This window comes from Garra rufa, chromosome 1 (assembly GCF_049309525.1).
Source record: "Garra rufa chromosome 1, GarRuf1.0, whole genome shotgun sequence".
Classification (NCBI taxonomy): domain Eukaryota; kingdom Metazoa; phylum Chordata; class Actinopteri; order Cypriniformes; family Cyprinidae; genus Garra; species Garra rufa.
Genome location: NC_133361.1, coordinates 47,217,616 through 47,244,889, shown reverse-complemented (window position 1 = coordinate 47,244,889; position 27,274 = coordinate 47,217,616). Strand labels below are relative to the sequence as shown.

Here is a 27,274-nt window from a genome sequence, read left to right as displayed (position 1 = left end):
GTATTAAGAATCAAGTGTATGTAAACTTCTGAATGGGGTCATTTTTATAAATTAAAATATTATTTTCTCTTGACTATATGTAAATGTATTTTATGTGAAATATCTGATTCAGGTGAGTACTAAATAAAAAACAACATGCATTTTGTATGATCCCTCTTATTTTAGTATTCTGCAAGGTTTATGTAAACTTTATTGTAAACTGCATATACGTTATACATTACTCACACACATATAAATAATTTTTGCTAGTAGAAAAAAATTCAATGTATTTTCCATACCGATTTCATTTATGAAAGACACAATCACCATCCAACAGAGACTTTTATTTAATCTTAAATCTCAGCAAATAAATGTCTTCATGACAAGTATATTATGTTGATAAATAAATAACAATCAAGTAATACTATAATGCAACAAAGTCCTCCACAACATGGGCTCTGGTTATGGCACAGTGGAAAAGACGAAACTCACTGCATATTAACAAGAAACCATGAGATGAATAAAAAAAAAATGCAATTTATAAAAAGCATTTCAATTCGATTACTGCATCACAGCAAGCAGTTTTTTTCTGTATATATTTTCCTCAACATAGTGCATATGCAACAACATCAACTCTGATAACAATGACGGTAAGTATAATTGATCATGAATCCTAAGCTGAAGCGGTAAAATATACAATCGTTGCGTGCCGTAAGCGAGAGGACATTCCGCTCCTCTGAAACATGGTCATTCAACATCAAGCAGAAATAGATTCTTAAGAAACAGCAAAGAACAATATGAAATGCTGGCATTGTCCTCGTTATTACATAATAATGTGAGAAATACTATGGCAACCAGTGAAACGTGAGGTGACGTCACATTATGGGATGTATTTTGGCACTGAATCTGCTTGTATACTCAATATTCAATCAAAATATTTACATTCAGTATGTACTTGTCGTCATGTATATGCATGTGTGAATATGTGGCCATGTGTCTGTATACAAATATGGGAACATGAGAGTATAGTTTTCATATTTCAGATTATATACGTATGTGTATCTATCTTTGTCTCACTTGTGTCAAAGTCTCTCTCTTTCTCTCTCTCCCCATTCAGTTTCTCTTTCCTTCTTTCACTCCATCACTTTACAGTCCTTAAGGCACCAAACCTTCTGTTATAAAACATGCCCGACTGTGGAAAACTATTTTGTTGGTACTTTCAATGTTTCATTAATCCGATGTACATATACAGTCAATATCATACACACACATGTAAACATACGCTGACATATTACACAGGCACCTGCATAAACTCACAAGCAAATGCACTTGATACGTACATACACCAGTGGATCGACCGAGAGGGAGGAGAGAGAGACTGTGTAGAGTGGGATTTGTTTGTTGTAATTAATCGAATAAAACAAATGAATGTCTTGCAGAGAGAGAAAAATAACAGTATCCTTCCTTTTTTTCTCCTTTTCAGTCACCCGAAATTTGGATTCATTGAAGACTCCCGTCTCAGATGGACACCTCATACTCTCGTGTGTCCTACAGTGAGAGAGGGAAACAAAACACACTTCACTTGGAAATACGATAGAAAATCATCATCTAAAGTCTAGCAGCATTGTCTAGTTTTTGAAAAAATTATAATTAACATAATGTAATATAGATAAATAGACACAAAATACTAAATACTGGGGCTTATAGTCGACTAACCAAAATTTTATTAGTCGCTTAGTCCAAAAAAAAAAAAAAATCCACAAGTGGTGAAATCACGCAGTCTATCATTCATTGACCTCAAATATGGCTTTTCATCTAAAAATAGCTAAATAGTAGCAACTTTACATCTAATGTTAACTTAGAAAAATGTGCGCTATTCAAGTGTCTGTGCGGAGTGTGGAAGCTGAACAGTAGCGTGCTTACTGCATGACAGATGGAGGCTACAGATAAGAGTAATACATCTTTTGAATCTGTAAAGAGGCTACATTTATTTGTGTGCACTCACAATAACACCAAAACATTGTGTTTTTGTAAAATAATGAAATCAAACGGGATACACATTCTGCCGTCTCGGCAGAATACTTGCCTTACAGACCTGAAAATATATCAATATATAGCAAAATGTCTACTTTCAAATGAACCAATTCAAATGGGAAACAAATATTCTCATATGTGACCCTGGACCACAAAACCAGTCATAAAGTAAAATTTTACAAAACTGAGATGTATATATAATATGAAAGCTCAATGAATAAGCTTTCTATTGGTATATTGATTGTTAGGATAGGACAATATTTGGTCGAGATACATCTATTTGAAGATCTGGAATCTGAGAGTGCAAAAAAATCAAAATACTGAGAAAATCACCTTTAAAGTTGTCCAAATTAAGTTCTTAGCAATGCATATTACTAATCAAAAATTACATTTTGATATATTTATAGTAGGAATTTTACAAAAAATCTTCATGGAACATGATCTTTACTTATTTTCCTAATGATTTTTGACATAAAAGAAAAACCAATAATTTTGACCCATACCATGTATTTTTGGCTATTGCTACAAATACACCCCAGCGACTTAAGACTGGTTTTGTGGTCCAGGGTCACATATTATGTAATCCTTATGAAACATGCATACAGGCGCGTTCAGTATCGCCAATTTAATCTCTTAAACCATGGTGTCCAAAGTGTGGCCCGTGGATGAATTTCAAACTGCACACAACTTGTCTACTGAAATGTATTATATGTGGCCTGCCAATACATAATATGCAGTTTTAATGTCAACACAAGGTGGCAGCACTAGATTTTGGACCATATGTAGCAGTATAATGCAGCTATAACAATTTGATAATATATGCGCTGCCATTTCGCACCTAAAGCGGGAGAGCGGAACTTGTGAACCGTGTCGGCGCCGCAGCGCAAGCTCACAACTAATGCATTTACTCTTTGACTAAATTGATTAATATTCTGATTTGCTGCTCAAGAAACATGTTTTTTATTATTATTATCAATATTTAAAACAGTTGGGTAAATGTTTTTCAGGATTCTTTAATGAATATAAAGATCCAAAGATCAGCTTTTATCTGAAATAAAAAGCTTGTGTAACATTATACACTATACCAATCAAAAGTCAGTATAAAAGAAATGATAGAAATTAACACTTTCATTTAGCAAGGATGATTTAAATTAATCAAAAGTGACGATAAAGACATTTATGTTACAAAAGATTTCTAATTCAGAGAAATGCTGTTCTTCTGAACTTTCTATTCATCAAAAAGCATAATAATAATAAAAAAATGTTTTTTTAGCAGCAAATCAGAATATTAGAATGACTCGAAGGATCCGTGACTGGCGTAATGATGCTAAAAATTCAGCTTTAAAAATCACAGGAATAAATAACATTTTAAAATATATTCAAATAGAAGTTATTTGAGTTATTTTAAATGGTAAAGATATTTCAAAATGTTATTGTTTTTGCTGTACTTTCCATCAAACAAATGCAGGCTTGGTGAGCAGAAGAGACTTCTTAAAAAAGTTATTAAAATCATTTTACTGTTCAAAAACTTTTGATATTTTGCATTTGTTATGCAGTTTTGTGCATTTCTATGTGTAGGCTACAAAATAAATGTGTTAATAGATGAAATACCATAAAGTTATTAGAACTCTTAAAATTTTACCCTTTAAAAAAAGTATGGACACCCCTGTCTTAAACCAAAAACAAAGGAAGCAGTTAAATAAATTCAATAAATTATTAAAATGTTAATGCAGCCTCCTTACTTTTGACACATTTATAATCATTACTTCTGCTGGTGTGCTGTGGCAAGGTTTATGTGTGCACTTAAGCACTTATTTGGCTATGCAGGCATTTAAAAGCTCATTATTATGATTTAAATGGTTTATTAATAAATGTGCGAATAGTCGACTAACCAATAAAACTAACCTATCAACCAGAAAAATCTTTAGTCAACGGCAGCCCTACTAAATGCAACAAAAAATGATAAAAAACATTACTTGTTACGCCAGGCCAGCAGAGGGAGCCCTTACCCCCACTGACTGTTGCTGCTCCCTCTGCTGCCTCTATGGTTACTTCCTGTTTACCAGACATAAAAGCCAGCTCATCACACACACACATTGCGAAGTATTGATTTACATTTGTGGACATTACTGAGCATTTTTCCCTGTTTGTTTTCCCTGTTTTCATAGTCATAGTCTTAGTCAGTTTATTCCTAGTCTTAGTCATAGTTTTCTAGTTTCTGGTCTTCATTTCATTGTTTCCTTTGGACTGCTCACCTGGATTTTGACTCACGCTTGTTTCTTTGGATTACGCTATTGGATTATCTTTGCTGTTTATGTTTGCTGGTGATCGACCCTGTCTGTTTTGACCTCGTCTAATAAAGCCTTGCATTTGGATCCCCACTCTCAGTCATCCCGTTTGTAACAGAATACTTCGCCACACCCGGATCCAGCGGCTTTATTCACCACCAGCAGAACAACCCATCAAGAATGGATTCAGCAGGAAGTTTGTCCAACCCCGTAAGTCTGCTCTGCTCCATCTTTCAAAATGGCCGTCCCATCGAGCATTATGTGAGGGATTTCATTGCTTATTGTTATCTGGCACCTTACGATGAGACCTTAATGAAGGAGTGTTTTTGGAGTGGGTTGGACACAGATATCGGTTACAATTTACCCGATGAGGACCCTAGTTGGACCCTCGCACAGTTTATTGAGTTTGTGTTGTCGCATTGTGGATCTCCGTTCACTGTGGGAGTACTAGAAGGGCCTCAGCACAGGATGTCTGCTAGCTCAGAGCCACAGCACAAGATGTCCGCTAGCCCAAAGCCACAGCGCAAGATGTCTGCTAGTCTCGAGCCACAGCACAAGATGTCTGCTAGCCCAGAGCCACAGCACAAAATGTCTGCCAGCCTAGAGCCTCTGCACAAGATGTCTGCTAGCTTCGAGCCACAGCACAAGATGTCAGCTAGCTTCGAGCCACAGCACAAGATGTCTGCAAGCTTCGAGCCACAGCACAAGATGTCAGCTAGCTTCGAGCCACAGCACAAGATGTCTGCTAGCTTCGAGCCCAAGCACAAGATATCTGCTAGTTCAAAGCCTGTTCATAAGATGTCTGCCTTTCAGGAGCCCGTTCACAAAATGGCCGCCACGCCAGAGCCTGCTGCTAAGATGGTCGCCACGCCAGAGCCTGCTGCAAAGATGGCCGCCACGCCAGAGCCTGCTGCAAAGATGGCCGCCACGCCAGAGCCTGCTGCAAAGATGGCCGCCACGCCAGAGCCTGCACCCAAGATGACCGCCACGCCCGTGCTTGCACACAAAATGGCCGCCACGCTTGAACCTGCACGCAAGATGGCCGCCATACCTGAGTCTGTTATTAACAGGGTGGCTACAGCGTCAGACTCTCACCCTCCCAGGATGTATCAGAGACTAATGTCTAGCTTGGAGGACCCACCACTGCGGTCGGCTCGTTCAGCTGGTCCCTTACTGTCAGCCGAGCCAGCATCTGCTAGCGCCACGTCAACCAAGCCAGCGTCTGCTCACGCCACGTCAACCAAGCCATTGCCTGTGAACGTCATATCTGCTTCTCTCGAACCTGCACCAGCTGCCGTTCCTACCAAGTCAAGTCACGTCACAGTCACTGTCCCTGCCAGGACAAGTCAAGATACAGCTGCTGTTCCTGTCAGGCCAAATCATGTCGCAGCAGTCGTTTCTTCAGAGCCAAGTCAAGCAGCTGTTCCCTCCGAGCCAGGCCAAACCACAGCTGTCCCTGTCACGCCAAATCAAGTTACAGCTGCTGTCCCTGCCGAGTCGAGTCACGTCACAGTCACTGTTCCTGCCAGGACAAGTCAAGATACAGCTGCTGTTCCTGTCAGGCCAAGTCAAGCAGCTGTTCCCTCCGAGCCAAGTCAAGCCACAGCTGTCCCTCTCACGCCAAATCAAGTCACTGCTGCTCCTGTCATGACGAGTCAGGTCATAGCTACTCCTTCACTGCCAAGTCACATCTCCCCTGAGCATCCAGAGCCTTCACTCTCAAGCCATACAGAGCCAACGCTCCCAAGCCATGCAGAGCCAACGCACCCAAGCCATGCAGAGCCAACGCTCCCAAGTCATGCAGAGCCAACGCTGCCAAGCCATGCAGAGCCAACGCTCCCAAGTCACACAGAGCCAACGCTCCCAAGCCCCACGCCCAATGACCCGGAGGGCATTCCTCCGCCAACTGTGTTACCTGTTATGGCTATCGCCATTTTGAGTGTGTGGGCTGCACACTGTGCCCCAGTGGCCTCTTCTGCCCATGAGTCTGCCCACAAGTTTGCTCTGGAGAGCTCTTCTGCACGCATGTCCGCTGCGCCTATACCTCCTTCGGAGGTGGCGTCCATAGCGGAACTTCACGCTCTGCCCGCTCAGCCAAGGCTTCTCGCTCTGCCAGCACCGCCAAGGCTTCTCGCTCTGCCCGCTCCGCCAAGGCTTCACGCCCTGCCCGCTCCGCCAAGGCTTCGCGCCCTGCCCGCTCCGCCAAGGCTTCACGCTCTGCCCGCTCCGCCAAGGCTTCACGCTCTGCCCGCTCAGCCAAGGCTTCACGCTCTGCCCGCATCGCCAGTGCTCCCTGCTCTGCCAGCGCCGCCAAAATTCCCTGCCCTGTCTGCTCCGCCAAGGTTCCTTGCTCTGTCTGCCCCGCCAAGACTCCCTGCTCTGCCTGCACCGCCTAGGTTCCCTGTCATCTCTGTCTTGGCGTTTGGGGCCGTTCCAGAAGTCTCTGTCTGCCCAGGAACCGCCCCGAAAGTCGGTCCTGAAGTTCTCGTCTGCCTGGTCACGGCTATGGAGGCCACGTTCTCCCGTGAACTCTCTACTTCTCTCCTTGCTCTGTCTGCCTCCTCTATCCCTGTTCTCCCCAGGTCCCAGTCCATGATGCGGCCACCTGTTCCGCCCTGGAGGGCTTCTACGCCTCCTGTTCCGCCCTGGAGGGCTTCTACGCCTCCTGTTCCGCCCTGGAGGGCCCCTGCGCCTCCTGTTCCGCCCTGGAGGGCTTCTACGCCTCCTGTTCCGCCCTGGAGGGCTCCTGCGCCTCCTGTTCCGCCCTGGAGGGCTCCTGCGCCTCCTGATTCGCCCTGGAGGGCTCCTGCGCCTCCTGCTCCGCCCTGGAGGGCTCCTGCGCCTCATGCTCCGCCCTGGAGGGCTCCTGCGCCTCCTGCTCCGCCCTGGAGGGCTCCTGCGCCTCATGCTCCGCCCTGGAGGGTTCCTGCGCCTCCTGCTCCGCCCTGGAGGGTTCCTGCGCCTCCTGCTCCGCCCTGGAGTGCTCCTGCGCCTCCTGCCCCGCCCTGGAGGGCTCCTGCGCCTCCTGCTCTGCCCTGGAGGGCCGCTCCGCCTCCTGCTCCGCCCTGGAGGGCTCCTAAACCCCTTGCTCCGCCTTCGGCTCCGCCCTGGAGGGCTTCTACGCTTCCTGCTCTGCCCCGGAGGGTCGCTAAGCCTCCTGCTCCGCCCTGGAGGGCTCCTAAGACTCTTGCTCCACCTCAAAGGACTGCTCTGCCTCCAGCCCTGCCCTGGAGGGCTCCTGAATCTCCTGCCCTGCTCTGGAGGGCCTTTGCCCCACCTGTTCTGCCTCAGTCTCCTGGCCCCCCCACCGCTCCCCTGGACTGTTTCCTCCTGTTGTTTTTTGGAGCGTCTGGAAGCCGCTCCTTGGGGGGGGGCTATGTTACGCCAGGCCAGCAGAGGGAGCCCTTACCCCCACTGACTGTTGCTGCTCCCTCTGCTGCCTCTATGGTTACTTCCTGTTTACCAGACATAAAAGCCAGCTCATCACACACACACATTGCGAAGTATTGATTTACATTTGTGGACATTACTGAGCATTTTTCCCTGTTTGTTTTCCCTGTTTTCATAGTCATAGTCTTAGTCAGTTTATTCCTAGTCTTAGTCATAGTTTTCTAGTTTCTGGTCTTCATTTCATTGTTTCCTTTGGACTGCTCACCTGGATTTTGACTCACGCTTGTTTCTTTGGATTACGCTATTGGATTATCTTTGCTGTTTATGTTTGCTGGTGATCGACCCTGTCTGTTTTGACCTCGTCTAATAAAGCCTTGCATTTGGATCCCCACTCTCAGTCATCCCGTTTGTAACATTACTACACTACACTACCATTTAAAAGTCTTGGGTCAGTATGATTTCATTAAATTTAAATAACAAAATGAATACTTCTATTTAGCAAAGATGCATTAAATTGATTAAAAGTGACAGTACAGACATTTATAACTGAACTTTCTATTCATCAAATAGTCCTGAAAAAGCAGGATTTCTACAACAAATATTAAGCTGCACAACTGTTTTCAACATTGGTAATAAAATGTTTTTTGTTTTTTTTTTCAAATCAGCATATTAGAATGATTTCTGAGAGAGAATGTGACATTGAAGACTGCAGTAATGACTGATAAAAAATTGTAAATGATGCAGCTTTGTAAAACATACTAAAACAGAAAATATTTATTTTAAATTGCAATAATATTTCACAATATTTCTCATTTATTTTTGATCAATTAACTGCAGTCTTGGTGAGCATAAGCGACTTCTTTCACAAACATTAAACCCAAACTTTTGAATGGCAGTGCAACTATACATTTCTTTATATAAAATCAATGAAGATGCCTTTGATTTCTTGGTGTTCGGTTAAACATCATAACAGTGTATGAGTACAAATTCCACTAGGTTATGAGCATCTTACCCCTGCCTCATAGAGAGGGTTGTTAAAGTCAGACTCCACCGTTATGGGACTGTAGGAGTGGGTGTGAGAGAGAGACTTCCAGAACAACGGTTTCCACTGCCACCTACACACGCTGAGAGAGACAGGAAGAGATGATGAGAGAGGTGTTAGTGCACAAGAGCTAAATAAGGAACAGCTGTGAAGAAGGTTTTGACAATAATCAGAGAAAATAACTGAATTTTAAAGTCAACAAGAAATAGCGCTCGCAAGCCAATGTGCTTTTAGTAATGTGATGTATTTCAGGGTTAAATGCGAGGGAGGATTGAGTTTATCCAGAAGGATTTTGATTTCATGTTAACGTTAACACAAACTAAAAGCATTCAGAAACACAATCAATGCAAAACTTACTTGGTATAGTACATGTAGATTCCACCAATCAGAAGGATGACCAGAATGATTGGCAGGATGATAGCCAATGCAATATTCTCACTCAGCATTTGATGAGAGGCCTCTAACGACTGAGAAACTGCAAAAAGTGAAAGTTAATAACACGGACATCATTATGAGACATAGTGGACAAAATCACCAAACCGATATAAATAGTACTTAATAATAATCAACGTTACCCTCCAATTTATGATCATCCAGTAGCCCTTCATAGGCCACTGCAAATAAATAAAACATGACGTTTTCAAACTCTTCAGAGAGAAATGCCAGCTCTCTATGTGTTAGATGTCTCTTGTTAACATGCACATACCTTTACAGAAGGGTGGTGGGCTGTTCCACTGAGAGGGGTGTCCTGGGACGCAGTTGATGATGACTTCCCCAATGAGCTCATAACCCTCATAGCAGAAAAACCGCAGCGTCTCACCTGCCTGGTAACTGTGCTTGTACAGAGTCTGGTAGCCATTGTCAGGCACGCCAGGGTTTGGGCATGGATCATATTTCACTGTTCAGCAGAAAAATAGAGTGCAATTGATGGTTAATAGTGTAGTACATTAGAGAGAACTCTTCACTGGTAATTGGGACAAAATATTTAGCTGTATTTGTCATGTTTTATCTTATCTTTTAAAGTTTTTGAAGTCTCTCTAGCTGACAAGCCTGCATTAATGTGATCAACAACACAGTTATTTTATTAAATATTTTTATAATTTATTATTTTACAGTGTAATTTATTCATGTGATGCAAAGCTGAATTTTCAGCATCATTACTCCAGTTTTCAGTGTCACATGATCCAAATGATTCTAATATGATGATTTGCTGCTCAAGAAACATTTCTTAAAATGATCTTCTTAGAATGTTGAAAACAGTTGTGCTGGTTAATATTTTTTGTGAAAACTGAAATTTGTTTTACAGCATTTATCTGAAATCTAAAAATTTTATTGTCACATTTGATTAATTTAATGTATCCCTGCTTAATAAAAGTATTAATTAAAAAGTGTATGATTTAATAATTTAACATTATTTAAGACCTCATTAAGATCGTTAAATGAACAAAACCTAAAATATTTTTTTTTATTTCAGTTATTGTTGTTGTTTGTATTTTATTTTATTCATTTTGATAGGCCTAATTATTCATATTAACACATTTTAAAAACTTCTGAATTAAATCCATACAGAAGTAAGTATCCCTCACATACACTTCCGTTCAAAAGTAACTGAACGGAAAAAAACTGGAAAAAGCGTAATATTGCGAAATGTTATTACAATATAAATTAACGTTTTCTATTTTACTATACTTTAACATTTAATTTTATTTTATTTCTCTGATGCAAAGCTGAATTTTCAGCATCATTACTCCAGTCTTTAATGTCACATGATCAGAAATCATGCTAATATGCATATTTCTTATTAGATTTATTATCTATCTATGTTGTCAATAGTTGTGTTGCCAAATATTTTTTGCAACCTGTGATACTTTTTTCAGGATTCTTTGAAAAGAACGAACTGCATTTATTCGAAATATAAATCTTTTCTAACAATATAAGTCCTTGCTATCACTTTTTATCAATTTAACACATCCTTGATGACTAAAAATATGAATTTCTTTAAAAAAAAAGAAAACACATTCACTGACTTTTGAACGGTAGTGTTTATTGTTAGAAAAACTTCTGTCTTAAATAAATGCTGTTCTTTTAAACTTTTTATTCATCAAAGAATCCTGAAAAAGTAACACAGCTTCCAAAAAATATTAAGCAGCACAACTGTTTCCAACATTGATAATAAATCAGCATATTAGTGTCACGGTTGAGTAAGGGAGGTCTGGGTCCAAATGCAGGGAGAGAATGATTTTATTAAATAAACACAAATAAACATAAACCAAAGCAAAAGGCCAACACGGCACACAATTAAACATGAACTGAAACACAAAATAACAAAATCCAGAACACGATCAAAAGCCAGGAATCTTCAAAAACACAACATAACACACAGGACAGAAGACAATGCAGCCAGAATGAGTAGTGGGAAATGAGAGTTCTTATAGACCAGATAATTGTGAGCAGGTGTGACCATGGGCGACATTTGACTCTTGAGTCAGGGGGGGCAAGAAAAAAAAATCAGATGTAAGCATTAAAACAGTGCCCTACGGTATTGCAGCACATCAAAGCAGTCAATTAAAGCGCTGCACTTCAGCCCGGGCCGATGGGCCCTGACTTTTTTTTACACCCCAGGGCTACGGCTTCGGGCCAATTTTCACGTCATAGTTCAGACCCGGGCCGGCATCGGGCCTGTTTTAGGCTTCTCCTTATTTTCATAATTTAGACATCCATCAATTATGGTGAAGAAAAAAAATGCCGCGCTGGTGGAAACAACACGAAACTTCACTTTCGCTTTCACTTTTGAGACCGACTCAGACACCGTTTAGTGTGCTTTAGCGCAGCTGAATCCACGTTCAAGCGCACACAATAGGCTAAAACTAGCCCCAAGCACCGGCAAAAATAAATAACAATGAATGTGTCGAGGAAAGAGTAAGGACATAAATGAATTATTTATTAATTAATTTGTGTATTCTGAGTCAGTGTCGCAAAGATCCTGACTCGCAATCTCCTCTTTGGACGCGCCTTTAGAGAGAAATTCATCTTTACGGATTACATGAAAGAGTTTGTGCTTTTGATTTGTTTTATTTCGTTAAGTAATAATTTAAAGCTTTCTATAAATGTATTTATTATGTCTGTGAGGCATGCATTTCGCTTCATTTTGTTAAGCACTCCTGTTCAAGAACCAGACGGCAGAAAGCACATCATTTTTGTTTTCCTTGTTTTATAAAAATGCTGTAACGTTTTTTTCGATGTATTACTCGTACTTTGTGAGCAAAAATGACGGATAATTTTAAATTGCTTCCAATGAAAAAAATGCAAGTGATCGCGCTGGTGCCTCGATGTCCTGCAAGCTTTAGCTTCCACTTTCTGCACAAACTATGCGCATATAGCGCACATTTATTTGTAACTTTTAAACTACCATTGTTTTATACTTGAACTGTTTTATATCTATAGATTTCATTTTAGGCAATTGTGATGATTTGAGAAGGCAAACTGATCAAACAGACTATGATCAGTCTTCCGCTGGGCGCTGTTCGGTAAATATATATATTTAACGAATAAAAAATGCTCCAAGCGTTTTTCTAAATTAGCTAAATAAAAAACGAAACTAAATATAAACATTTTGCCATTACATACAAAACTGAACTATTTTATAGCTGAAACAGTAAGTTGTTTTGGGAGAAGGGGAAAATATATTTTTATCCCGTCTATTGCTTCACCGTTATTTCGAGAATAAACCCAGCGTAAATATGCAAATGTCACTCCCAAAACATATCAGCTTGCATGTGCCGAAAAACGAAAGTTTCATACAAATTCTAAATGGATTATAGCCTGGAAAGTGCAAAGCACGCTCCCCTTATTATCACTAAAATTTCATAGAGATCTAACAAAATTCCGTTATAATTAATAAAGCTCTCTAAACTACACAATTAATATTTTATTTACATCGCGTCTACACTCAAGATTATTCACGAGCGCACAAAACGGCACTTAATAAAAACCGATCAGGCGCTTTCAGCAGTGAGTGAATTCTGACAAGACTGTTCGGAAACAACAGATATGTCTGTGATTGGCTACATTGCTCAACGCTGCAAAAACACGTTGGATAGTTTGCCAGATCTTCAATTGCTTTGCTTTCGTTTGAGGGTTATATAGCACCGTCTAGTTCCCAAGTACAACCGAGCCTAAGCTTGGCTAAAGCAGTTGCAGCGGGGCTGTCGAGGATTCCATGACTAACCACAGGGGGGGCAACTGCCCCCCCTTGCCCCCCCCTAATGTCGCCCATGGGTGTGACTGTAATCAGTGCTAATGACAAGACAGGAGTGTATAATTAGGTTAAGTGCAGTGGAGGGAAGGGAAAACAGCGACCTCAGGTGGCTGAGGGAAACCCCACAGCCCAGATCATGACAATTAGAATGATTTCTGAAGAATCATGTGACACTCAAGACTGGAGTAATGATGCTGAAAATTCAGTTTTGATCACAGGAATAAATTACATTTTAATGTATATTAAAATAGAAAAACACTACTTTACATCGTAATAATTTTTCACAAAATTACATTTTGTCCTGTATTTTAGACTTGATGAGCATAAGAAACGTCTTTAAAAAAACATAAAAAATTTCACTGATCCCAAACTTTTTACATGCACAAAAATAACATGTACTCACAGACACACTTCGGACTGCGGTCGCTCCATTTGGGCATGCCGGTGTCTCTGCCATGGCAGGAGATCTGATTCGGGCCTTCCAGCTGATAACCTTGGTTACATGTGAAGCGTACCACTGTTCCCACAGCAAAACCAGACTCAGGATGTACTGAGCGTGCTCCATTAACCACTTCTCCTGGATCAGGGCACTGCTGGACTAGAGGGAAATCAAAGCCAGGTGGAAAAAGATAGTGTGTACAGTATTAATCAAATAATCAAACCGGCAAATGATCAGTCTACTTTGGGGTCATCAAAGTGAACCATTAAATACATCACGGTGCTCCAATGATAAACATAACTCGGCTCACTTTTCACACAGGTGGGCGGGTTGTTGCTCCAGGAGAGATCCCACTGGCAGGTGATAATGTCAGAGCCAACAATGTCATAACCAGGCTGACACTGATAGGTTAACACACTGCCTCTCACCAGAGACGGGTGGGAGGAGCTGCTCCAGCCAAACTCAATTTGCGGCAGGGCAGGACATGTGTCATTTGGTTCCACCTCTGCAAGAAATCAAAGAAAGTGGCATCAGTGTGAGCTACAGCACAAAAGATATCCACCTTTTTCTTCAATGCGGTTGAAGTACGCCTATGATTGAGATTTTCTGGTTTATTATCCACTATATGGAAATAACGAAAAGAATAACAACGTGCAGTAAACAGTAAAACTGCTTGCACTAAAAATCAGTGTGTTCATAATTAAGATAATACATTAAAAAATATATGAAAAAGGACAACCCCTTTGACGTTTACCTCTGTAGTGAATGAGGAAGCCTTGGCTCAGTATAAACGTAGAGTCGTCGGGGTCGCTCTGAAACTGAATGGTGACCTCTGAACCTACTGATACAACCCTAAACCTTTCTCTTGATCCCAGGTATTGTCCAATCACATGTGACGTCAGATCATGGCCATCAAATATGGTGAGAATGTCGTTATGGCGAATGTTCAAACTGCAAGCAAAAGATTTGAAAATAGACTTAAACCAAAAACAGAATTAAACACAAACTTTTGCAATCAAACTGATATACTTACATTTGTACATCCAGTTCGATGCGCTTGTCCTCGCTGACATGTATTTGCCACACACAGTCCTGCCCCTTAGAGTAGCTCTGAGGCCAGTCAGGTGACAACACGGTTCCCGCTGAGTCTGTGAGCTCCCCGCCACACAAAGCTGAGAAAAGGAGAAACAGCTTTTATATTATTATATTTAAGACTGTTGTGAAATTTGCTTAATGAAGGATTTTTAAATAAACTCTGAAACACTTTAATGTTACAAGGATTGGGTCTATTTCCTTTATCATTTGTGCTAAATTAATGAAGTAAATTGACAGTTGTGATAATGATCAGAAGATAATTGTGCAGTTTGTGAATGAATGACAAAAAACACCATTAAGAAGTTCGAGGTCAGTTTTGTTCACCAAGGTTACATTTATGTGCACATACAGTGCACGATGTGAAATAATATCACAATTAAATTGTTTTCTAATTTAATAATTTATTAATTTTTAAAATTTTATTTATTTCTGTGATACCAAAGTGGAAATTTCAGCATAAATTCTCCACTCTTCAGTGTCACATGATCCTTCAGAAATCATTCTAATATGATTTGCTGCTCAACAAACATTTCTCATTATTACCAATGTTGAAAATAGTTGTGCTGCTTAATATATTATGGAAACTGTGATACATTTTTTTCAAGTACAGTAGGGTTGTCACTAATTATTCCTTTGGTAACTAAATAATCAGTCAATTATTCTGCTGATTTTTTTTTTTTTTTTTTTTGAGGTAAAAAAAAATAGATCTAAGTGAACAATAGCCTTTAAAATTACGTATAATACATAGCAATGAGACAATAATAATTTATTCAAATAAAGTATCAAAAGCAAGTAATCATATGGTTTTACTGAACAAAACTGTGAAAGAGTAGAACTTAAAGCCACAATATGTAAGAATTTTTTATTAAAATATCCAAAATCACTAGAACAGTGTTTTATATTTAGCTGGCTTGTGTAATTACATTATCCCAAATGTTTCCAAGAACGTTTAAATCCAGAGAAATAAGCAAACCGACCGAGTCCTTGCGTCGCCTGCCAATAACGTTATACACCCTTGTTTTTCCGGTTTTATTTTGCAGAAATATTGTGCCTTTAAGCACATTATGCATTATATCAAAGGCCTGCAGAGAGTGCCAAAGGCCTGATGATTGTTTTTACAATCTAATCCTTGTTTAATACTGACTAAACAACATTTAATTTAAATGTACACCTATCTTTAATATTTGGCCAATTCTTTACGACAGAAATGCTACAGTCATTGTTTCTTGAATATGCGGACATCAAAATGTCTAAACTCAGAGCAAGGGTTTAAACTTTTATTTTGAAATCGTGATGAAAAGTTAGCACATTAAAAAAGATATTGATGTATTTTCCTGTGTTTGCGTAGGTTTATAAATGATTTACCTTACAAATCTGATGAAACTCACAGCAATATACAGAGATGAAGTTTGAAATGCTCCACGGCGTTTACACAGAGAGACTGTGGTACGACGGCTACTCAAAATGGTAATTACTTGCGCTTATCCAGATTGTTGCAACCGCTTAAAATCTAAAAGATTACATTTGCTTGCGTGAACTCATCCCTTGAGTGATGACTTTTCACCGTCTCCTAACTTTCGAGCCTGATCGACCAAAGTTATGGTTGCTTGCTCTTCGTCATGCGCCGGTTGTTGTGAACACGCTCAGGGCAGTTGGACATTGCGGTGGATCAGAGGTAAAAAATAATATAAATACTGTTCAGTTTCTTGCACAGATCGATTGTTTTGTGTGTTAAGACCTCAATATATCGTCACGAGCCGCAGGGTTTCATTTAGTTTTTTCTGTGTATGTTTTTTTGACTCTCATAGCCATGGAGCCCATTGACTGCCATTATATGACTGACAGACTGCAACAGTTCGAGTTAAAAATCTTTGTTTGTGTTCTACTGAAGAAACAAAGTCACCTACATCTTGGATGCCCTGGGGGTAAGCAGATAAACATCAGATTTTCATTTTTGGGTGAACTATCCCTTTAAAGTGCATATATTAAACCTGCATCGCATATATTCATTTAATTGAATCGCAGCGTTTGTAAATTCACAATAGCATTATGCTTTATTATGATTTTTAAAATGGTTTAATATATCATGCAGCCTTAGTAAACGATCTAATAATGCATTTCATGGATTCCTGTCAATGGAATGCACCACTTCTGGTATTTTGCCAGTTACTCAAGGATGTTTTATAATTAGGAATCGTGACAGGCCTAAAGTACGGCATTCATTTGAAATAAAATATAGCAATGTAAAATCACTTTTGATCACTTTAATGTGTCCTTGCTAAATAGAAGTATTAATTTCTTTCCCAAAAATATATATAAAATCTTACTGACCCCAAATTTTTGAATGGCGGTTTAGAGATATCATAAATAGATGTCAAACCTCTGCAGACAGGTTCACTCTCATTCCAGTGCGGGTCATTGGGATCAACACACTCCATAACTCCTGAGCCTTGCTCCATGACGAAACCAGGAGAGCATGAGAAGATTACTACAGTACCCAGTGGGAAGGTGATGTCGCTGCTGCTGAAATTCCCATGAGGCAGGTACGGTTCGTAACAGTGTTCCCCATCAAAGGCTAAAAGAGAAAGAAGAGGTTATGTTATTAAGCATTTTGCATTCATATAACATGTTAGTGTTTGTGTTAATTAAATATAAAAATGATTGCAAAGTTTATAGTGGCATGTTTTATAGTAACGGCATATATTTTATTGAATGTGTAACGCGTTGTCCTACCCTCATAGCGGAGTGCCAGCAGCAGTGGGATGGAGGAGGAATCTGCTGTGAGCTCCACGTAAAGAGTCATTCCCTCACTCACAAAGCCTCGTTCTGGAATGTCATCCAGATCTGAGTCAAAGAGGAGTGGAGCTGTAGTGCTATTCCCACTACGCACAATCAGCCTAGAAAAGAGATGAGGGGGTATTGAAAAATATTTAAAAAATAATTAATTAAAAGGAAGGAACGATCCAGCAAGGACTGAGATTATGGCAGCCTGGTGGAGCACTTGTTATGATGGATGGATGTACTTTATTGGACTTCTAAATCTCAACAGCAATTCACTGCCATTATAATGCTTGGAAGAGCCAGGGCATTTTTAATATAACTCTGATTGTATTCGTCTGAAAGAATTAAGTTATATACACCTAGGATGCCTTGAGGGTGAGTAAATCAATATTCATTTTAATGCACAGTTGAGGAAGAATACCTACTTGTCATTGTCTTCATCGAGAGCCACCCTCTCAAAATGGAGGTGGAGCCTGTGACCTTCCTTGGCTTCCAGCAGCCAATGGCAGCTCAGGTTGCTACCACTGCTATGGTTATTTGCAGAGGGGAGGGTTGGGGACAGGATGCGTCCAACAGTAGCATTTCTAATCCACCCTCCACAAGATACAGCTTTAATATACGAAAATGTGAAGATGTGAATGCTTATACCCATGACAATAAACAAAAATGTCTTTGAACTGTAGATATTGAAAAATGATAAAATGACTGAGCAAAAAATTCAACTTACCCACACACTGCGGTTCTGGGGTGCTCCATTTGGGTCGGGTGGAATTCAAACAAGTTGCAACCTCATGACCTCTGACCTCAAATCCAGGATCACAATGGAAGTGAGCCTGACCACCAGGATGAATATCAGTGACAGTCACTCCACCGCCCTCAGGGGACAGAGGAAACGAGCAGGACAGGAGGAACGCTGGAATGGGTTTTTAAAAGAACAAGATTATTCCGTCATTCCTGTCAAAATAGACAAATTACACTTTGCTTACAGTACAGTTCAAAAGTTTGGGGGTCAGTAAGTTATTAATTAAGGAATTAATACTTTTATTCAGCAAGGACGCATTAAATTAATCAAAAGTGACAGTAAAGACATTTGAAATAATAAAAGATTGCTAATCGAAATAAATACTGTTCTTTCAAATTTTCTATTCATCAATTCATCAATTTCCACAAAAATATTAAGTAGCACAACTGTTTTTGACATTGATTATAATAAGAAAGAGACTACTAAATATTCAGCTTTGGCAACACAGGAATACATTAAAATTTTAAATGACATTAAAATAGTTATTTTAAACTGCAATAATATTTCACAACATTACTCTTTAAAGGATTAGTTCACTTTCAGAACAACAATTTACAGATAATTTACTCACCCCCTTGTCATCCAAGATATTTATGTCTTTTTTTCTTCAGTCGTAAAGAAATTATATTTTTTTTAGATAAACATATCTGGAAATTTCTCCATATAATGGACTTAAATGGTGCCCCGATTTTTAAATCTTCAAAATGCAGTTTAAATGCAGCTTCAAATAGCTGTAAACAATCCCAGCCGACGAAGAAGGGTCTTGTCTACCGAAACGTTCGGTCATTTTCTTAGAAAAATATATTTTTACATACCTTTTAAGCACTGAAACTCGTCCAGCACTAGGGCTTGTAGTGCGCGTTCCCGACTTTACGTACTCACATCGAAAGGTCACGCGTGACGTATGCGAAACTACAGGCCCAGTGTTTACAAAGCGAACTTGACAGCACACAAGTACTCTTTCGCATCTCATGAATCAAGAAATAAACACAAAATGATGATGAATTGTCTGTTTTGATTCATGTAAACACAGTCGGTTATGTCTTATGTGAACGTAAACAGCTGAGAGAATATCGGACGATTGGAATAATGGTACATTGCATTCGTGCGTTCGTTTTAAAGAGACAGCAGCCTAATTTAGTTGCTATTGTCTGTGGCATTGATGTTAATCAAGCAGTAAAAGAAAGACAGAAATTCACTCACCACTCTTGACTGAATCACTATAGTAGCCCTAATAAAGATTAATCTAAATGTATTTACATTAGAGTGCGGATCGGGCCGCATTTTTCTGTCCGAGCCCGGCCCGAGTCCGACAGAGCAGTAACCGAACCCGACCCGAGCCCGACAAGCATTAAGATATTTATGTCCGAGCCCGATCCCAGCCCGACACAGTTAAAATCTCTTTTTACTCATACTAATGACACATGCACTTTTTTGTGTGGAAAGCCCGCTTTTATTAAGCCACTGTAAAAAAAGCGTTCGGAAATGTCAACAGATGAGAGCATCAGTGCACACTGGGCAAAAAGCGCCGTTATAACACGGGCGCACTATCGCGCTGAGGTGACCGAGCCCGACCCGAACCCGAGCATCCTTTCTAAATATCTGTCCGAACCCGGCCCGACCCGTCGGGTTCCGTCGGGTCCCGTCGGGCTCGGCTCGGGTATCCATCCTCTAATTTACATAAATGAATTTGTCTGCTTGAAACAATAAAGAATGTTGTAAACAAGTTGTTCTAAAGAAGGCATAATTAGCCTATATAACCATAATAATTTCATTGAGAAGAAAACCCTGTTCTTGTTTTTCTGTATGAGATATGGTTTCATTTAATTTTAATATGAAAGCATGTTGCGTGTCACAGCTCTTAAATCTGTGTCCATCATGATAAAACCTTAATATCAAACCTATACAATGAGTTTGGTCATTGAAGAGAAATGCTTAATAAATGCATTACACTGTAAATAATCCCATTAGATTTTAGCCAACTAAATCTACTGTAGGTTTAGTCGATTAAAATCTTATGATATTTAGTCGACTAAAACTAGATTAAATCTAAAACAATTCACATGAGTAAAATTTGACTAAAACGAAATTGCATTTTAGTCAAATAACTATGACTAAGACTAAATGAAAATTTACTGCCAAAATTAACACTGGAACTGAGCTGTTTTTGACAAGGTAAAAGGGTGTTGTTTTAAGTATGTTGCAGACATTTCATGAAGACCCTAAGGAATCATATGACTTGTGGAAAACAGGCATCCGATGTCCCCTTTAATGTATTTTTTATCAAACAAATGCAGCCTTGGTGAGCATAAGAGATGTTTTTAAATACAAAAATCTTACAATCCCAAACTTTTGAACGGTAGTCTAAATCCTTGTTACAAAAAAAATACCTTGATAGTGAAAGCTGAAAACACCATGATTGGCTTGCTTCAGGCTCTTATAGTGGATCTGCACTTGGTTGGTGGAGCTACGAATCACCTGACCTTCGCTCATTAGCGTCTCATTGGCCAAAAGCTCAGGCGCCGTCCCACCCAGCTCCAGAATGGTGAGGGACTCCTCCTTGGACAAGTTCACTTTCTTCACCTTCAAAACAGACAGGAGTTACCATAACAACGGTTAATGATGTCGTCGTCCGAGATTGTATCAAGGGCAAAGATTTCAGAACTCATTAGAGTGGCATCGCCCATGCAAATGCCAACAAAGTGCATCAGCTATGTTAACAGCCAGTAACCATGGTGACGTAGAGAGAAGTTATCTGAGGTTATAACAGAAACAGTGGTAACAGTGAAGCCATCACACCTGTATTTCAACACCATATCCAAGATAAACGGTAATGCTGTAGGTGCACTCCAGCGGGGAAAAGGGAGATGAGGAGGAGAGTGGATCAGGGGACTCGACTATTCCCTCCATTCCTGACAGACTGGCATTGCACTGAACTGGAGAGACAGTTTATAGGTTTTAAAGACGACTTGAAAATACATTTAGAAATAATTTCATCCATATTTTTCTTCAACAGAGAAGTAAGCCTATGGGTGAGTAATGAGATGATTAACAACATGCAGTAAATGCTAAAACCAGTGTGCTCATAATTAGAATAATACATTAAAATAATATGGTAAGACACATCAATTTGCAATATCAAGCAGCAAAATGAGCAGTTTTGTACAGCTAAAAATAGCTGGACGCGGATGAGACCAGAAGCCAGACCCATAAAATTTACAAATGGTGGCACCCACTCTTACAGAAAGAAAAAGGTGGAGATATACTTGGAGATACTTGTGCCACTTTTTCAAAACTTGGTTGGTTAGAAGTATAAAGAGTGTTTAGAGTTTTGAAAAAGCTCACTTCCAGAACAAAAATGTACAGATAATGTCCTCACCCCCTTGTCATCCAAGATGTTCATGTCTTTCTTTCTTCAGTCGTAAAGACATAATGTTTTTTGAGGCAAACATTTCAGGATTTCTCTCCATATAATGGACTTCTATGGTGCCCGTGAGTTTGAACTTCCAAAGTGCAGTTTAAATGCAGTTTCAGAGGGCTCTAAATGATCCCAGACGAGTAAAAAGTGATCTAGTGAAACGATTGGTTATTTTCTAAAAAAAAAAAAAAATTACAATTTATATACTTTTAACCTCAAATGCTTGTCTTGTCTAGCTCTGCATCACACACTTTGTGTGTATTCCAGTTCAAGACTCCTAAAACTAATTTTTCTCCTCCAACTTCGAAAATGTCCTACACTGCTGCAAAAGTACTGACCCAGTGTTTACAAAGTGAACGTACATAGAGGGTCAAATGCCCTTTACAAAAAAAGGTACAAACAGCAATGTAGGATGATTTTGAAGTTGGAAGAGAAAATGAGATAAGAATTTTTCAACATACCCTAACTGTCATGAACCGGAATAAACAGAGTTCACTCAGAGCTAGACAAGATGAGCGTTTGGAGTTAAAAAGTATATAAATTGTATTTTTTTTTTTTTAATTAACCGATCATTTCGCTAGATAAGACCCTTCTTCCTCGGCTGTGATCATTTAGAGGCCTTTGATGCTGCATTTAAACTGCATTTGGAAAATTAAAACTTGCAGGCACCATTGAAGTCCACTATATGGAGGACCTTCCTGAAATGTTTTCCTCAAAAAACATAATTTCTTTATGACTGAAGAGAGAAAGACATTAACATCTCGGATGACAAGGGGGTGAGTGAATTATCTGTAAATGTTTGTTCTGGAAGTGAACTTCTCCTTTAAGAAATATGTCCTGGCGACTGTAACAAACTTTAAAATATTTTTTAGAAATCGTTTTAATGGTCCGAGACCCACTGTGGCGTTTAGAACTTATTAAATGTCTCCAACTGTTTTTGTTGGTTATGATACCTGGTGTGTGCACAGTTGTTATTGTTGTTGTAGTGATTAGAGTGGTTGTGGTCTCTTCTTCAGCTGGCGGTGATGTTACGGCGCTCCCGAAACCTGATTGGCCTGCTTGAGGTGCAGCCGATGAGGTCACTGCTGTGGTGAGGATTCCTGGTGACATCACTGTGGAGGCGGGATCTGATTCTCTGATGGACGGGACGGCCTGGGTCGGGTTAGTAGTCGTACCTGTGAAATAAATTCCAGATTTAGATGGTAAATACTGGGAAGAACTTTTTTGCATTATATGCAATTTGCAATGTTCTCTTTGGACCAACCTCTGCTACCAGGGGTGTGGCCCAGGTACTCCTTACTCAAAAGTGCAGCATGGATGAGGTCTCCCAAGGGCCGAGGACTGGAGGTCACGGTGGGAGGAGCGTCAGGATCTAACGTCCCTAAAGATGCACCTAAAAAGACCACAGATCTTAGTTTCTTTCAGCTAAATAGGTTCATTGTAAAGTGATCTTCATATAGAGTAGTGGCCAAAATGATTAAAACACTAGTATTTTCACCTGCTAAGTTTTAAATCAGTTGTTTCTATGTTTTGCTGTAGTGTGTCAGTAGGAAATATCAGTTTAGATTTGCAAACAATTATTTTGCCATTAATTGTAAAAATCCAGTGAGATTTTTGTTTGCACAAGGAGTATAACAACAGCCAGTGCTCCACACAGAGATCAGATCTCATCATCATCCAGTTTGTCTGGAACGACACTGAACAAACTAAGACAGACTAAATCTAGGAGAACTGTGGCAACGTCTCCAAGAAGCTTCAAGAGACCTACCTGCAAAGATACAGTACTGGCACTTTATCAATTCGTCTTTATCAATGAACTTCTATTAACTAAATTAAATCAACATTTGCTGTGACCATCCTTTGCGTTTAATGCAGCTTTTGCCCTAGGTGCACTTGCACTTGTTTTTCAGGTAGCTTTGCAGGTAGGTTTTTGAAGCATCTTGGAGACGTTGCCACAGTTCTTCTGGATTTAGTCTGTCTCAGTTTGTTGTGTTTCTTCATGCCATTCCAGACAGACAGGATGGATATTTTCTACTGACACACTACAGCAAAAGATAGAAATAACTGACTTAAAACCATTTTTAGCTGCTGAAAATACTAGTGTTCTAATCACTTTGTCCACCACTGTGTTATGCGCATTCACCTCGCGTGAATACTTAAACACACAAAAGCACACTCACACAGTATGTGCACATTACCTGAAGCCAGGTGCAGCAGTGTGACAGACAGTGTCACAGCAAAAACTGTGGACACCATTTTTTAGTATGAGAGGACAGCCTGGGTGCAAGCAAACAAGAGAAAAAGGAGTAAGAGAAAAAGAAGGACAGAAAGGAAAAGATTAAAGTTAAGGGTAATAGTAAGTTGTGATCCTAAAGAACCCATGAAATCAAAACAAGATTTTTGTGACTTATTTCACACTTTAGATTTGAAGTCAAATGTAAACACAATGTACATTCAAAATAACAGTCTTTGACTTTGTCAAAATGTAATAATTTTACAAAAGATTTCTATCTCAAATAAATCCTGTGTTTTGAAACTTTCTATTCATTAAAAAATGTCATCAAATCAGCATATTAAAATGATTTCTGAAGGATCATGTAACACTACAGACTGGATTAATGATGCTTAAAACTCAGTTTTGCCATCACAGGAATAAACTGCATTTTAAATGTATTCAACTATGCAACATTATTATAAATTGTAATAAAAATTTTACAATTTATAATAATTTTGCATAGTTGAATACATTTTAAAATGCGGTTTATTCTTGTGATAGCAAAACTGAGTTTTAAGCAAATTCTTACGGTTTTTACATTACTAATGCAGCTTTGGGGACAGCATTTCAAAATGATTTCTGAAGGATTATGTGACAGTAATGATGCTGAAAACTCAGTTTTGCCACCGAAATTTGCATTTAAAAAAATATTCAACTGCAACATTATTATAAATTGTAATAATGCATCACATTATAAGTTTTTACAGTAATAATGCAGCTTTGGTGAGTGTAAGTAACTTCCAAAAACATCTTTCCTACCCCAAACTTTTTAACGTCAGTCACATACTAGCAAATTCTGTCCTGCCAAAAGCTCTCTATAATGAGAATGTCCCTTTCCCATACCTAAAACCCACAAGTAAGTAAGAAATCATGGTTTATTCAGCTTATTTGTTTGTTTTAAAGCATGGAGTGCTTCGATATGATCGCCTAAACTTCCTATTTCAACAAATAGGAAAATACAGGGACACTAGAAAGAAACAAAAATGTTAAAGTGTTCAAATTAATTAGTTCATTGCAATTTAAAACAATTACTGATGATATGCGGCTAAAAACATTACAGTTTCCTAATTAAGTAGAAAAATAAATTGCAGAAATGCGTCATCTCGTTAAATAATCCCTATATGTCAATGGGTCTTCTGTTGTATATCAAATCTTATAGCCCCTCTCGTGGCCCTCGAGGCCTGACAGTGCACGAGACATATGGCCCCTGACGTTCCCACGTTCAGTGATCAATGATGTCACCGTTAACACGAGAGACAGGTAGCCGAGAGCAGGTCTGGGCTGACAGTGGCCCAGTCACCACCACAAGCCTCATTTAGTATTTACCGCACACGCCGATGCTGATAAAAAAAACAGGTTTCATAATGCAATGAACAAGATGAAGACAAAAACATAAGGCCCGTCGTTAATTTATAATAGCCACACTAATGATAAGCACAACCGAATATGCGGGCAGATGATGTTGCTGACACTGCGGGCAGAGCGTTCAGATAATTTATTCAGACGCTCTTCTCCTCATCTGCTTCAAAAAGATCTCTTCTTATCCTTGCCTATGACGCAAGACGCCCATTTCCTCCCCAAAACGCATTAGCAAGCCGTCTAGACTCAATAAACCTGCATTTCTTTCTAAAGCGAAAACAATATCGGAATAATATGAATGGTTTACAGTGATTTCATGAACGCATCCATTGCATCTTTATGCAGGTGGATGTCGCTCGCGAAAACACCACTGTCTGTCAGATGGAAACAGAACATATACGCACCCGCAATACGCAGTTTCTCTGTTTAATTCGTCTAAATGTATCCTCTGGGTTTCTTCTTATGTCCTGGTGATTCTTTGAATATTTCGTGTTTTTTTCTCTCTCTCTCTCTCTCTCTCGCACTGCTCTCGCTGCTGCGTTTCTAGCGCGATCCTCTGTCTCTTGCTCCTCCACCCCCCTCCAAAATACCACAACTGGCGCTGCGCGTCAAGCGGATTTTAAATAATCATTTGAACGCTCCAGGCCCAGTTATTGTCAAATACGGCTGTTCCATTCGAGCCCACGGAGAAGACACTAACGTTTTCGATCCGAGGGGGGAAAATCAGCTTGCGTCCGTTCTTCGTTGTATTTTTTCATTCGTTTATTTTTGTCCGTTTAGGCCTATGGCAGGCTAGCAGGTGAGTGTGGAACAGGCATAGATGGCAGTTCCTACCGTATGGTTGGCGCGTTGACTGTCAATTAGCGATGTCCGAATCGTTTTTGTGAGTCGAATCTTTTGGATGAACCGAGCGCTTATGGCAAGCTGTTTTAGCCTAAAATATACTATGCGTTACTCGACGTAATTGCATTTTTACTAGTAAGAATTCAAGTAGAGAGCTCTCTAAATCAATTTTTACTAGTTACAGTTACAATTAGACAGCTCTCTAATTCAGTTACTAGTAACAATTCCAATTAGAGAGCTCTACAAATACATTTTTACTAGTCATATGTCTCCATTGACTTCCATTCATTTTTAATTACAGAGCTCTACAATTGAATTGTTACTAGCAAGAATTACAATTAGAGAGCTCTCCAAATAAATTTTTACTAGTAATAATTCCAATCAAAGAGCTCTCTAATTCAGTTTTTACTAGTAACAATTCCAGTTAGAGAGCTCTCCAAATCAATTTTTACTAGTAAGAACTGAATAAGAGAGCTCTTTAATTCAGTTACAGAGCTCTGCAATTAAACATATCTGTAATGGTTTTTTTTACTAGTAAAAATTGAATTGTAGAGCTCTGTAATTGCATTTTTACTAGTAATAATTAAATTAGAGAGCTCTCTAATCGGAATTGTTACTAGTAAAAACTATATTAGAAAGCTCTAATTATTACTAGTAAAAATTGATTTAGAGAGGTCTCTAATTGTAATTGTTACTAGTTAGAATTCAATTGTAGAGCTCTCTAATTGTAATTGTTACTAGTAATAATTCAGTTGTAGAGCTCTGTAATTAAAAATGAATGGAAGTCAATGGAGACATATGACTACTAAATATTAATTTGTAGAGCTCTCTAATTGGAATTGTTACTAGTAAGTATTTAATTAGAGAGCTCTCTAATTGGCATTGTTACTAGTAAATATTGAATTATAGAGCTCTGTAACTGAATTATTACTAGTAAAAATGCAATTACGATGAGTAACGCTTAGAATATTTTAGGATAAAACGGCTTGCCATAAGTGCTTCTCGAGTCAACAACAGACTCACTGACAAATATCACAACAAATTAATTTTTAAATAAGCATTTGAATTTTTTTGAGTTAATATCAAGTAAGTGTATCTCATTCTGACATTGTAAGAAGAAAATAACCCTTTCGATCCACGGTAACAATCAATTTGCATCTTTAATAGCTGTTTTTTTTCCCATTCGTTTGTTTTGGTCCGTTTAGGCCGTCTGCAGGCTTGGAAGATCGAATCGTTTTTTGAGTCGAATCTTTTTTATCAATCGATTCATA

General features: G+C 39.3%; 1 protein-coding gene across 2 annotated transcripts; it reads right to left on the bottom strand.

Moving 5' to 3' along the window:
* Positions 1–302: 302 nt before the first annotated feature.
* On the bottom strand, positions 303–26,010 carry sez6l2 (seizure related 6 homolog (mouse)-like 2). Of its 2 annotated transcripts, none has more exons than XM_073841884.1 (19): positions 25,565–26,010; positions 23,725–23,803; positions 22,791–22,919; positions 22,480–22,701; positions 20,908–21,044; positions 20,499–20,691; positions 18,034–18,219; positions 17,732–17,915; positions 17,259–17,422; positions 16,906–17,100; positions 14,464–14,602; positions 14,185–14,381; positions 13,741–13,935; positions 13,395–13,589; positions 9,440–9,631; positions 9,309–9,347; positions 9,091–9,208; positions 8,704–8,815; positions 303–1,527 (listed from the first exon to the last, which is right to left on the bottom strand). In XM_073841884.1, the coding sequence occupies exons 2-19, from the start codon at positions 23,780–23,782 to the stop codon at positions 1,498–1,500; spliced, it is 2,685 nt and encodes an 894-aa protein (XP_073697985.1). In that variant the 5' UTR covers positions 23,783–23,803; positions 25,565–26,010; the 3' UTR covers positions 303–1,497. The 2 variants fall into 2 exon arrangements, with proteins under 2 accessions (XP_073697985.1, XP_073697993.1); XM_073841892.1 differs by having other exon boundaries at positions 22,827–22,919.
* Between the last annotated feature and the right edge of the window lie 1,264 nt (positions 26,011–27,274).

Coding starts and splice junctions, on each gene's coding strand:
- sez6l2 (XM_073841884.1), bottom strand. CDS start 23,782: ATGGTGTCCACAGTTTTTGCTGTGACACTGTCTGTCACACTGCTGCAC. Junction 17,423..17,731: donor CTCGATGAAGACAATGACAA/GTAGGTATTCTT, acceptor TCTCTTTTCTAG/GCTGATTGTGCGTAGTGGGA. Junction 13,590..13,740: donor CCCGCCCACCTGTGTGAAAA/GTGAGCCGAGTT, acceptor ATTTCCCTCTAG/TCCAGCAGTGCCCTGATCCA.